The sequence below is a fragment of the Glycine max genome, chromosome 1 (assembly GCF_000004515.6).
Source record: "Glycine max cultivar Williams 82 chromosome 1, Glycine_max_v4.0, whole genome shotgun sequence".
NCBI classification, from domain to species: Eukaryota; Viridiplantae; Streptophyta; class Magnoliopsida; order Fabales; family Fabaceae; genus Glycine; species Glycine max.
In genome coordinates this window covers 56,034,866-56,046,648 of record NC_016088.4, presented here as the reverse complement: position 1 = coordinate 56,046,648, position 11,783 = coordinate 56,034,866, and the positions used below count along the sequence as shown (strand labels likewise).

The following is an 11,783-nucleotide window of genomic DNA, read 5'->3' as shown; positions in this document are numbered from 1 at the left end:
TAAAAATAAGATGTAGTTTATGGTTATTTAAAAAAAAAACCGTGGATTGGTGCGAAACATGAGAACTTAGTATGAACCGGTGCAACACATAAGAATTTAGTTTTAAAAAAATAATTAAATTTAGATTATATCAAATGTCGACAATAAGGGTCAATACAATTTGAAAAACAATTCATTTTGACTATATCAAATGTTAACGGTAAGAAACAATACAATTTAAAATATATAATTGAATGATATAATAAATGCGACGATACTATTTATATATGAAATTTTATATAATTTATATATTTACAAATATCCAACCAAATAATAATTATTTGCTAAAATTTTAAATGTTGTATTATACATTACAATAAAATATAATAATAAAATATTAATTAATGCTTAAATATGTAAGACTATTTTATGAGAACTTTAAATTTAGAGTAAATTAGACAGACTTCTTCATGAGATTTATATTTATTACACTCGATATCCCTTCATTTTAAAATATTACTTTTAACCCTTTATCTTAAATGGCGTTAGCTTCCACTAGGTTATCTAAAAAAAGAAAAAAATGAATGAATTTTTTAATAATCCAAATTTTTCCACTCATTTAAAGTTGATAGATAAGGGTCAGGGTGATGTTGTTCGTTCAGCTTTCTCCTAAGGCCTCTTTTTCGTCTTCACTGACATCCTCACCAAATTTTCTTCGACAAAGACCTTGCCAAATCAAGATCCAATCCTCCCTGCCCTTGGCTCACCCTTGACAACATTGTTGTTACCCTCGTCGACGTCTTATTCCTTGACAAAGGTTAAGGATTACGTCTAGGGTTCTTACTCCTTTGTGTTTCAAAGATCCTCGCAGAAGCTAGAAGAAAGCCAAAGGATGGGGGCTTTGAAACTTAAGAACCCATTTCACCTAAGATCTCGTGCATGGGACAAATTAAGCACAAGAATTAGCAAATTAAAAAAGAAACGCTATGTGTGCTTAATATCCATAGATTAATCTCCTTTATTCAAATTGTAAAAAAATTCCTTTTGGTTTTATTCATTTCTTAGATTCCATGACTGGGTGATGGCCTTATTTTTGTTGGTCACGTCAGGTTTGGCTTAAGAAGAATATGATTTGTGTCATGTTTCCTTGAGACAACTAGACTTTACAAATCTAGCAAGTTTAAGGAGAATAAACACTGCCATATTCTCACAAAGTCACTAGTTAAACTAATAATTTTGACTCAGTAATCAAAAGAGACCCATACCAATAAATTATTTTAAAACAAATCCATATTAATTTTTTATTTATAAAAATGACTCAAATTCATCTATCAACGTACTTGATCATGTTAAAGCTAACATACTAACCTAGTCATATTATAGTTGGCATTTTACCAAACTGACTTTATTTAGCAACAACAATTTTTTAGAGTCTAATTGATGAGAAAATAATCTTTCTATTTTGAAAACTATATTGGGGTATCCCCATTTTCGTTCTTTATGTATAAAAGACTTAATATTCTTATAATTTAAACATATAAATACTTTTATATACTTTTACTGTCATCCTATAATTATATTATTTTATTTTCATTTAAAGATTTAGCCCCATTAACATATTTACAGATATGTTAGCTTATTTATAGGTCTTATTATAAAAATAAACCTTAAAGCATAATTTTCAACCGTTCACTAAAATTTTAAGAAATAAACTCATTCTAAAAAACTCCTATCATATTCCTTTGAGTCTCATTTTTTCTGAGATTCTCTTCTCTTAGCATACCCCTATTCATACTGATAAGTGAATTCTTTGATAATCGCCCACTAATTATTTCTTATATCTCCAACTATCACCTCCGTCAAAAATTGCTACTTCATGCATACCGATAGTCATCATTTTTCCTAACCAACTGAATTTATTAACGGCTTGTTTGGTGGCACTTTTCTAATTAGATATTTCACATTTAACTATAATTATAGCTTCCACGTTGTCGGTTCAATTTTTTTACTTTTGTCGAGTTTCCAAACATGCGGCAAAGCTAGAAATCACTCAATTAATGTTTATTTGAATTCCACTTCTCAACACATTTAAATGGCAATGAAATATTCTCATTGCATCTCCGCGAGTCTCAAAGGAAATCCTACCATTCCATTTTATCAATATGAATTCTTTATAATCAATTCAATCAAAGGTTACATTGTCATTAAATCAGCTTGAAGGGAGAAATTAAAAAGGAATAAGAAAAATCAATGAGACAGCTAAACTATTGCTGCTCATAGAGACAAGCTAAATTTGCAAAAGGAAAAAAAAAATATTGATATCTTACAAGAGAACAAAAGTCCAACAGAGCATCAAACACGGTAAAAGCAAATTTGCTTGAAAGTGTAATCAACAGACAAAACATAAAGCCTACAAGCAACATGTAAAAACAAATACAATTCAATTTAACATATACAGGAATTCTCCCTGCTTATAAATAGAAAGGGATTGTTAAATTAGCAATTTGATTTTTCTTATGTTCGTTGCTCTGAGCAATTTCCTTTAAACTAGTCCAAGATTTTCTTCGTCTTTTGCTGGATGTACTTGTGGATTTTGCTACTTCTTTTGCAGACTTGTTTATAGTTTTAATGGCGTTCTTAGACAAGGAACTCTCTCTCCTTCTCTTCTTTCCTTCTAACAAAGTTGTTGTATTTGTACTTGACGGAGTAGCTAAACCGTTCACAAGAGTGATATCCTTAGCCACAACTCTTGAAGGAAACAGATGTATTTCATTGGATTCATCTTTGCTTACAATGGCTTTCTCTAATTTAGAAGAATCACTTGTGATGGATATTGATGGAGGTGTTAACTCTAATAATGATTTATCTTTTGATGGACAGATTCCTTTTATGTGTCCCTTAAGGGTCCCTCTCTTCAGATTTTGATGCAAACAAAAATGGCACTTGTACACTACCTTGTTTTGAGTGATGTTACAAGACTTCTTGTGCCTATGCCTGACCTTTGATTTATTCTTCTCAATTCGTACAGTTGAATTAAATCCAGGTTGAAGAATAGTTTCACATCTGTAGAGCAGTCAAATGATGATCAGGGTTGATATTAAAAAAAAAAAAATGCAACATAAAAAATTTGGAGCTATTGGATGTATCTCATGTTCTTTGATTCTATCAAATTACATTATTAACAATATATCACCAAATTCTTCAACAATATACCACACGGATTTTGTAAGCAAGCAAAACCACCTTATAAACTACGGAATCATATTGAAGCTTCTGCAGAACAGAATAGCATATAGAAGCATAAGAAAACACTTCTGTAAGCCTGCAACCATCATGTAGTTTCACAAATTGGATTGTTAATTAGAAACTTGAAGCATGCCACAAATAACACAGAGCAAAACTTAGATATTATACCATAAAACTGGTATGATTATTCTCCAATTAAAATTGGTCATATTGAAAACATAGCAGCATTCGGATTTTTATAAATTTAGTTTCTCCCCATGGTTCAGTCTTCAAATTCAATTATTACAGGGACAACTCTCGTAAGCAAAACTGAAATAGGAAAAGAAGAGCATAACAAAACCTTTGGCAAGTTATTAAAGAAGGATCAGGTGGTATTCCGGTGGCCTCTCCAAAGGTAGCGAATTGGTGACCATAGAAGGCACCCAAAGATGGTATGGTGGTGGCCCACACTGCTAGGTTTTTCAAGTGTTCAAATCTCAATTTGGACTTGGTGTTAGAGGCTGCCTTGGTTTGTATTTTTCCGGTGGCTTCTTCTCTCAATGATATTGGAGTGTGAGACGCAGACTCCAATTTTTTGGCCCCTCCTTTCTTGCCCATGAGCTTCGTCAATGGGGAATTTCTTCAAACACTTGCTATGCACATACACACAGATAATAGAAAGCATCAATTTAAACTCATAGTGTAACATCATGCAAAAGTGCAACAACCAGACTACCATTAAATTCGTGGCTGTCCCAACAAAAAGTTCCGCGAGCAAATCAATGAAATAAAGGGAAAAAAAACGAAACACAAATGGAAGCAACAAACCCTTGAAAAAAAAAATACACACGAAATACAAATTGAAGCAACGAATCCCTGAAAAGAAATACACAAAGATGAGAGAGGAACCTGATATCAACCAGCGAAGGAGAAAGAACAAAGAAGGAGCTCTGAACCAAGAGAGAGCAGGGACTTTGAAGCTTGAACCTACGGTGAGAGTCTGCGAGAGACTGAAAAATTTCAATTTTTTTATGAAATTTCAATTTTTATCATTTAAGTTAGTCAAATATTTGAGAGGATATTGGATTTTATTTTATTTTTTCTAAATATATTATCCCAACCACTTGAATTACTGGTAGCTTTTACTTTTTAGAACCCACGGAAAAAATATAATTTTATGTTTATTACTATTATAATTTAAATCATTTAACTTTTAAAATAATTAAATTATTTTTAAAACTAGAAAACAAAAAAAAACACACACACACACACAGATATATATATATATATATATATATATATAATAATAATAATATAAACATGAATAGTATCATAAATTTATAAATAGAATGTATATGTTAAAAACGAAAAAAATTCAATCTAAACTGAAGCTATATATTATATACATATACATTTTTATTCAAAATTTATGATACCGTTCATGTTTATATTTTTGTTTTTTATTATAAAATTATTAACATAGGTTTTATTTATTTATAAGCAATCTGTTTAATTGAAGATAAATTTTAGTAACTTTTTTTTATTAAAGGTAGCAATAGAATTATTAAGTTGTGTAAATATATTTTTAATAGAATAGTATTAGTTATATTAGTTATTTATTTACTTATAAAGGAGGTATTTAATTTTAATTTTAACTTTCATTATGATTGTGACAATATATCTTATCATTAATTTAATTCTTAAGAAAATAAAAATCAAACTTAAATTGATTACCGATGGTTCAAACAATTTTAAATTGAATCGGATGGAAATAAATTTGAATTTTTAACTAAATTGATTGGATGATCAATTAAAAAAATTAGATGATTTTTTCTCTTCAGTAACAACACAGTAACACCCTGTTCAAAAATAAAGTATTTCCAAGTTGTTTTAAACTGATTAATTTATAAAACTAAGAAACATTATGTCAGAAATATTTTATTCACCCATTTTTTTAAAGAAATATTTTATGTTAAGAATATTGTGAAAACTAATCTTGGATTTGAAGATAAAGACACTTTCAAGACACTTTTTTTTATAACAATTAAATTAGAACTTTTGAATCTTTATTAAAACCCTAAAATCATTCATTTATGTTTAGTATAAAATTTAAACATACTTAAAACTTCTCCTCATATTTTTTTATACAGATAATATATTATGTGAAAATCGAAATTATATCCTCCACACTGTAAACTTTAATGTGTGTTGCCAAAGTTATAGCCATTGGTAAGACAGGATTTTAGTTAAAACAATGATATAGGAACGTCTTTTTATTATCAATACTTTATATTCCTAGAATAAAAAATAATAACTTCTGTTTTACTTTTTTTTAGTTAGAGGTGGCGTGCAGAAGCCTCAAAGTAGCGAACGGAATCCCAAGGTTGGTACCCCACCCGTTACTAAACTCGACAAGGAAATATCATTTTTCTTTTACTTATATCATTACTTTTTGTCGTATACTCCACATAGGAATTGATCAATTGGCCAATTTTACTTGCTCAAAAGCCATGTATGACATGATTTCTGCCACATTCCTTTATTTTAAAAGTAAAACAAGTGATATTCATCATCTATTCGTCAGATTTCACCGTACAAAATAGCATGACTACATTCCTTCGTAAATAGACACGTATTGAACACTACTAGCTGTCTAGATTATAAGCAACTTAATTATACAACGTTGAATGCAAGTCATCATTTGCAGCAAGGTGTTATTTTCAGTCTGCATTCCTCTTGTTCATAAGTCAACTTAGTAGCAGCGCTCTCTGAAAACAGGATCTATGTTGTTTCCCCACTTGTTATTATACATCTCCAATAGCTTGTCGGCTTGGGTCAAACCTGCCCACATATATAGTCTCATGCCATGAAATGGTAGGTAACATGAAATGTGTGGAAAATAAAGCCACAACCACAAGTCAAGAACATCATCACAACTCACAATACGATATATATATATATATATATATATATATATATATATATATATATATATGCAGGTTAAGATGAAATCCCATAGATATTTGAACGATTCAGGAAAATTGCGAAATTTTAAGCTCTATGTTCTCATCCTAATATCAATTCTAAATTGCGCTGCATGTTTAGAACGTAAATGTAAGGCGCGCGTTAATATTATTAACTAAGTGTCTAAGTCCCTTCCAGATCCGCAGCCATGAGCCTAGATTTTTATGCTCAATGCAAGATGAATAAATGGGGACTAATGGTTATAGTATTACCTGTTCCAACCACTTCCTTCAATGGATCCAAGAAAACGGATTCATTTAAGCATCTTCTGTCCAAGCCATCCTGCAAAACGATAGATGTTTGACCTGGTTTCAATCTTGTAGATTGTAAAATCAGAAAAACAATCAGCATGAACTTTTTAAGATACCTTTGCCCACTTCAAAGTGTCTTCTGCAATATGTTGCAGCAGTCTACCTTGAACTGGAGTCGTTAAACCAGTTATAGGAACCTAAATATATATATAAATTGCATGAACTAAGTCATTAAGTCATGATTCAGAAAAAAGTCCAAGGCAACAACAACACTGTCCTACACTTCATTTTCCCCACAAAATAAATGTTTGGCTGTGGTATTTTTCATTACCTTATTCCTTAAATTCTGTATGTCTTCGGGGGTCCAATCAGCAATCATATCTAGAACATTTTGTAGCGAAACCTCATCATACAGTAAACCTACCTGACAGAGGAAAGTTAACCACAATAAACTAACGTCAAATTGAAATAATAGTTGGCAAATGACAAGTTTCAGGATATTTAAGACTTTATTCTAGGTATATAACGTTATTTTTTTGTTGGATAATTTTACCATGAAATAAAATAAAAATGTTGATTTCATTTCATACTCCCGAATTGGAGGGAAACGTCAACCCATTAAACAGTTCAAATAATAGGTTCTAGTATTAGTGTTAGATTCTGCACAACATACAAATTTAGAGACAAAGTTCTTAATCTGTAAGATCAAGAATATTGGATTATGATGTGCATAGACAAATCAATTACCCAAAAAGCCGGCAGAGCGCATAACATTTCCAAAGGGCCATCATCAGCACCCCTCATTTCCATGTACCTCTTTAGCCTGACCTGCACAAGATTTAACACTGGACCAACTTAGTATATTGGCATTTGGAGAAATTCAAAATCCTTAACATGGTCAGTGTAGATTAGTAACCTCAGGAAATATAGTTGTTAGATGATTTTCCCAGTCACCAAGCGTTGGCACCTGACCAGGAATGACAGGGAGTTTACCTGCCATGAAGTCCTGCATAACAAAGCATCAACTAAGTGTAAATATACTGCATAAAACATTAGGAAAAAATATGCATGTGGAAGGGTAATGAGATACTTGAGACTTGAGAGATAAGAAAAAGAAAATAACCCTGAATGACATGCCCCGGCAGTCAATGTACTTGTTTTTTCGATAAACAAACAACATTGGCACATCAAGAGCGTAATCAACATACTTCTCAAACCTATAAGAGTAACAGACAAAAAATCAGACATGATAAAATTAGAAGTTCCATAAAAATAAAAGTAAAATTAATTAGAAATAACTAAACATACCCGAAAGTGTCATAAAAAACAAAGGGGAGTATGCCAGCGCGACTTTTGTCCATCTGACCCACCCTATGGCTGTTTGCATCAGGGCAACAAGTTGAATATTAATGCAGTATAAAAAACAAATACTTGGGTGTGAAGTTGAACAATAATTCAAAACAATCATAGACCTTCTTATGGTGAGATAACCATTTGGAACCCCTTCCTTGAAAGGTGAATTAGCGAATAAGGCTGCTGCCAACTGGTTTAAATTTAATTGTTATAAAAGTTATATAAATTAGGAATCAGGAAACTTTCAATAAAGTTATGAACCGGATGTAGAATTTCTTACAGGCTGCAAAGCAATACTGGCACGCATTTTCTTGATCATGTCTGCTTCAGAACTGAAGTCCAGGTTGACCTACCCATAGTCAATTTTTCTTTTGTTATATTAGATTGCACTAAATATATTTCAAATGCAAAGATTTTAAATAATAGAATTTCTCTCACCTGAACTGAGCATGTCATGAACAATGATTCAATTGTAGGTGAGCCAAATTTACCCAAGTGATTTTGCATGATGTTATATCGTACCTGGAAGATGTCAGTGTATTAGCATCCCACTCATGATTCAAAATCAAAAGATTGATGTAGGTAAATATTACCTTAGGCACTCCAGGTATGTCTTCCAGTCTCCATTTAGGCTGAAAACCTAATCCCAAAAATCCAATTCCCATTTCCTCAGCAACAGTTTTAGCCTATCAAGCAAGGCATAAAAAATCTGTCACATGAAGTGTTTAAAAATTGTTGTATAATTCTCAGTCTCAAAACCCAAACTGCCTTCAAAATGAGGATGATATTGAATTCCATGTATTGTAAAGTAACACATTGCATTGCATGTTTCAACTTTCAACAGTAAAATAAAATGAAATTATGAATTAAAGTATCTCAGGATTCTTGTTGTGCCAAAGATTGCACAGACTGACCTGATAGAGATGTGAATTAATCTCATCACAAGTTTGATGCAATGTTTTCAAAGGCATACCACTAAGCTCAAATTGACCACCAGGTTCTAATGATATGCTTTGCTTGCCCTGTAGTAGAATTTTTTACATATAAACGTCACATTCCGTTTAATTGAAATTGGTTTCATATTTCAAATAGAACTGTTGCAAATAAAGTTTCAAGTAAGAAGAAGCCTATAGTCACGACCAAATCCAAAATTCAGAATATAAGGCATAGAATTTCATAAAGAAGAATAAATTGAATATCAAATGATTAATTGATTATTATAGGACTTACATTTTTGAGTCCTATGATGTTGTCACCTTCCATTATTTTTTCCCAATCAAATCTTGTAGCTATGCGATTGAGTAAAGCTGATATTTGTTTGTAATTAATCGGACGTAAAGTTTTAAGCTCAAAACCAAACTTCTCGTGCTCTGTACCTATTCTGCAAAGGCCATATGCAAACTAGGTAAATCACCTAGCTAAATATACGGTACAAATTTGTGTTTTTGTCTTCGAGTGAGAAAGAGAAGAGCCTGATTAATTGTAACCACCAAACAAGCTTGTTAATCATTAAAATCATGATTTGTTAACAAATGAAAATCACGCAAGTCAGAGATTTCGAGTTGAATTGAACACAAGATATTGAATATGGATCTATATAATAATTGCACAAGTCCGGTCTTAATTCCAGACAATGCTGTAAAACAGGACAGTCAAAAGAAGTTGATTGATCTATGACCAGAGCTGGACCGATCATTTCCATTTACAAGTTTGGGTAAACTTAATTTAGGCACACATATATATTGGATAAATTATTCATGAACAAAATGTGCTGAAGGTAAAAGGAAATAGCTGTGGCAGATAAACCATGTGAATGTAGTTACAGCAAGATAATTAATGTGATAATTTATAAATTACTTACATTTTATTAATTTCTTTTCTTCAGTTTCTTTTTTTTTTAATATAGTTGATATTTATTGTAATCATTATGGTGATAAAATGAATATGACTTTATGCACATGGCAGCAAGCTTGGAAGTTGAAACACTGGAGTAAACAATTTACCCCTCAATCAATCTAAAATGAACAGTTTGACATTGCTCACCCGCTTTCTCATTAAAAACAAAAACAAAAACGCTACTTGGTATAAAATATTTTCATAAGAAAATGGAACAAATTATTAGACAGTCTGATGTAGAAAATATTTTCATAAGAAAATGGAACAAATTATTAGACAGTCTGATATTTCATGATTGTCAGGGACGGATATATAAAGGTATCAAAGGGAGGACCACTTTTTTTTTTTCACAATAGTTTAAATATTTTATTGTTTATAAATAATTATTTTATAAATAATGAATTTTATAAAAATATTTATTAATAATTTTATGTATAAAACTATAAATAAAATAAAATAAAATAAAACGAATATTAATTTTCTTATTCGGTTTTCTCTATAATTTTTTTTTTAATTTTCTCATATAATATAAACACAAAGTGGCGTGAGGGAGGAGTGGCCATTGGTGAAGCCCGTGTCTGTCCCCTAAATCCGTCCGTCCTAGATTCTTACTGGTTTCCACGTTATAAGTTATAATTAAGTGTTATTTATTAATTTTGAATAACATCACAGAAAGATATATATACTGTGGGTATATTATTGTTATCCTCACTAATTAATATATAATATTCTAGTGTACGTTATCAATTAAACTTAAATACATGTCACATATTACAAGTTGTGCGTGCATATAGTTGAGAAATATATAGCATAAGAGTATAGAACATGTAGGTGGATCACCTCCAGTTATGTTTGGGCTTGCAACCAGATACGAAGTAGTCAATTAGATCATCTTTAGTCAAGGGCTTGGCAATAACAGGAGCATGATCTATGGCTGGCCCCGTAGCAACAATATTTACTCTTTGTTCTCTGCATCTTATTCTTCTTCCTCTCCTTTTGTACAGATAGGCTGAACTACCACACAGGGAAGACATATCTTCCCCTTTAGTTTTAGTTGACTCTACCTTTCTCAAAACCATGCATCCCGATGAGTTCCATTTCAGATCAAGGGATCCCATTCTGCACCCTACTCAAATTAATAAACAGCAACATATATATACATATAGTTAAGTTCTTGAAGATGAAAATTAATTAATTAACTAGCAATTCCAATCCAAAGACCATTTTGAATACTAACACATGCATAAGAGAGCTACTACATGAGAGACCAATCCATCTAATATTTCTCACCAACAACGTACTTAATTACGCATATCCAAATCCAACACACTTTGATTCTTACTTATTACAAGCGGCAAGTTCTCTATACATTCGAACTTCATTTGAAAATAATTTACTTAAAAGGAAAACAAGTAACCAGTGACTCAAAAACAATTTAACCTCTCTTTTCTTCTTTTGAAAGTGATCAGCTAGCTAGCAGGCATGTAAGTAAATTAATTAAGGTAGAAGATACTGATCGAGTTAGCATGCATGCATGCATTACGAACAAATTAATGCTTTGAGCATGAATATTGCAGTTCAATATAGAAAGCAAGTAATTACCAAAAGGGAAATGCAGTGGATATTGCTGTCCTCGCGATGGAAAGAAGATGGAAAAATGAAGGGATAATTACGGATATATATATGTTAAATTCCGAATTTGGTTCGGAGGTTTGAAACAAGCAATGTACGTATATATATCGTACAGATGGTGCAGTCTTGGTTGAGCTACACGTGTCATATTAGGGACACGTCAGTTTGATGGGTCTGCTTATGGTATCTATTTTGGTCACCTTAAATTGACAAGTGTCATGTTCCTCTCGGTTAAACTCTTGACGTCGGCTATCGATCGGTCACCGAAATATATACATTAGTTTAAATGCATCCATGCACCTTCTAGTTTTAAGTTCCATCTATACTTAAATATTGCCCAGAGGAAACCTAAAAATAAAACAGATCCACTCCGGCGGTGCTGTTTCTAGATAAAAAAAAAAAAAAAAAACAAAGGGAGAGGGA

General features: G+C 31.5%; 2 protein-coding genes across 5 annotated transcripts; both read right to left on the bottom strand.

The window, feature by feature from the left end:
- Window positions 1-2,131: 2,131 nt before the first annotated feature.
- LOC100775737 (RNase P Rpr2/Rpp21 subunit domain-containing protein) lies at window positions 2,132-4,272 on the bottom strand. 2 transcript variants are annotated; one of them, XM_041015314.1, is made up of 3 exons: window positions 4,114-4,226; window positions 3,566-3,853; window positions 2,132-3,042 (listed from the first exon to the last, which is right to left on the bottom strand). In XM_041015314.1, exons 2-3 carry the CDS (start codon window positions 3,820-3,822, stop codon window positions 2,451-2,453), a joined length of 849 nt encoding a protein of 282 aa, XP_040871248.1. In that variant the 5' UTR covers window positions 3,823-3,853; window positions 4,114-4,226; the 3' UTR covers window positions 2,132-2,450. The 2 variants fall into 2 exon arrangements, with proteins under 2 accessions (XP_040871248.1, NP_001356124.1); NM_001369195.1 differs by having other exon boundaries at window positions 2,283-3,042; window positions 3,566-3,857; window positions 4,114-4,272.
- A 1,474-nt stretch (window positions 4,273-5,746) lies between these two features.
- Window positions 5,747-11,456, bottom strand: LOC100775188 (glutamate--cysteine ligase, chloroplastic). 3 transcript variants are annotated; one of them, XM_003516654.5, is made up of 16 exons: window positions 11,331-11,455; window positions 10,569-10,854; window positions 9,063-9,213; window positions 8,747-8,854; window positions 8,426-8,518; window positions 8,271-8,354; window positions 8,113-8,181; window positions 7,952-8,022; window positions 7,788-7,856; window positions 7,603-7,696; window positions 7,396-7,485; window positions 7,227-7,307; window positions 6,811-6,903; window positions 6,596-6,676; window positions 6,441-6,510; window positions 5,747-6,045 (listed from the first exon to the last, which is right to left on the bottom strand). In XM_003516654.5, exons 2-16 carry the CDS (start codon window positions 10,844-10,846, stop codon window positions 5,957-5,959), a joined length of 1,521 nt encoding a protein of 506 aa, XP_003516702.1. In that variant the 5' UTR covers window positions 10,847-10,854; window positions 11,331-11,455; the 3' UTR covers window positions 5,747-5,956. The 3 variants fall into 3 exon arrangements, with proteins under 3 accessions (XP_003516702.1, XP_006573776.1, XP_040873168.1); XM_006573713.4 differs by having other exon boundaries at window positions 10,569-10,847; window positions 11,331-11,442; XM_041017234.1 differs by lacking the exons at window positions 5,747-6,045; window positions 6,596-6,676 and having other exon boundaries at window positions 6,444-6,544; window positions 11,331-11,456.
- Between the last annotated feature and the right edge of the window lie 327 nt (window positions 11,457-11,783).

Bases quoted from the DNA above. Each gene is read 5' to 3' on its own strand.
- LOC100775737 (NM_001369195.1), bottom strand. From the start codon at position 3,822: ATGGGCAAGAAAGGAGGGGCCAAAAAATTGGAGTCTGCGTCTCACACT. The intron at 3,043-3,565 runs GTTTTGTTATGC...ACTGCTCTACAG, and splicing joins TCTTTAATAACTTGCCAAAG to ATGTGAAACTATTCTTCAAC.
- LOC100775188 (XM_003516654.5), bottom strand. From the start codon at position 10,846: ATGGGATCCCTTGATCTGAAATGGAACTCATCGGGATGCATGGTTTTG. The intron at 8,855-9,062 runs GTAAGTCCTATA...ATTCTACTACAG, and splicing joins ACATCATAGGACTCAAAAAT to GGCAAGCAAAGCATATCATT. The intron at 8,023-8,112 runs GTAAGAAATTCT...AATTTAAACCAG, and splicing joins CCAGTATTGCTTTGCAGCCT to TTGGCAGCAGCCTTATTCGC.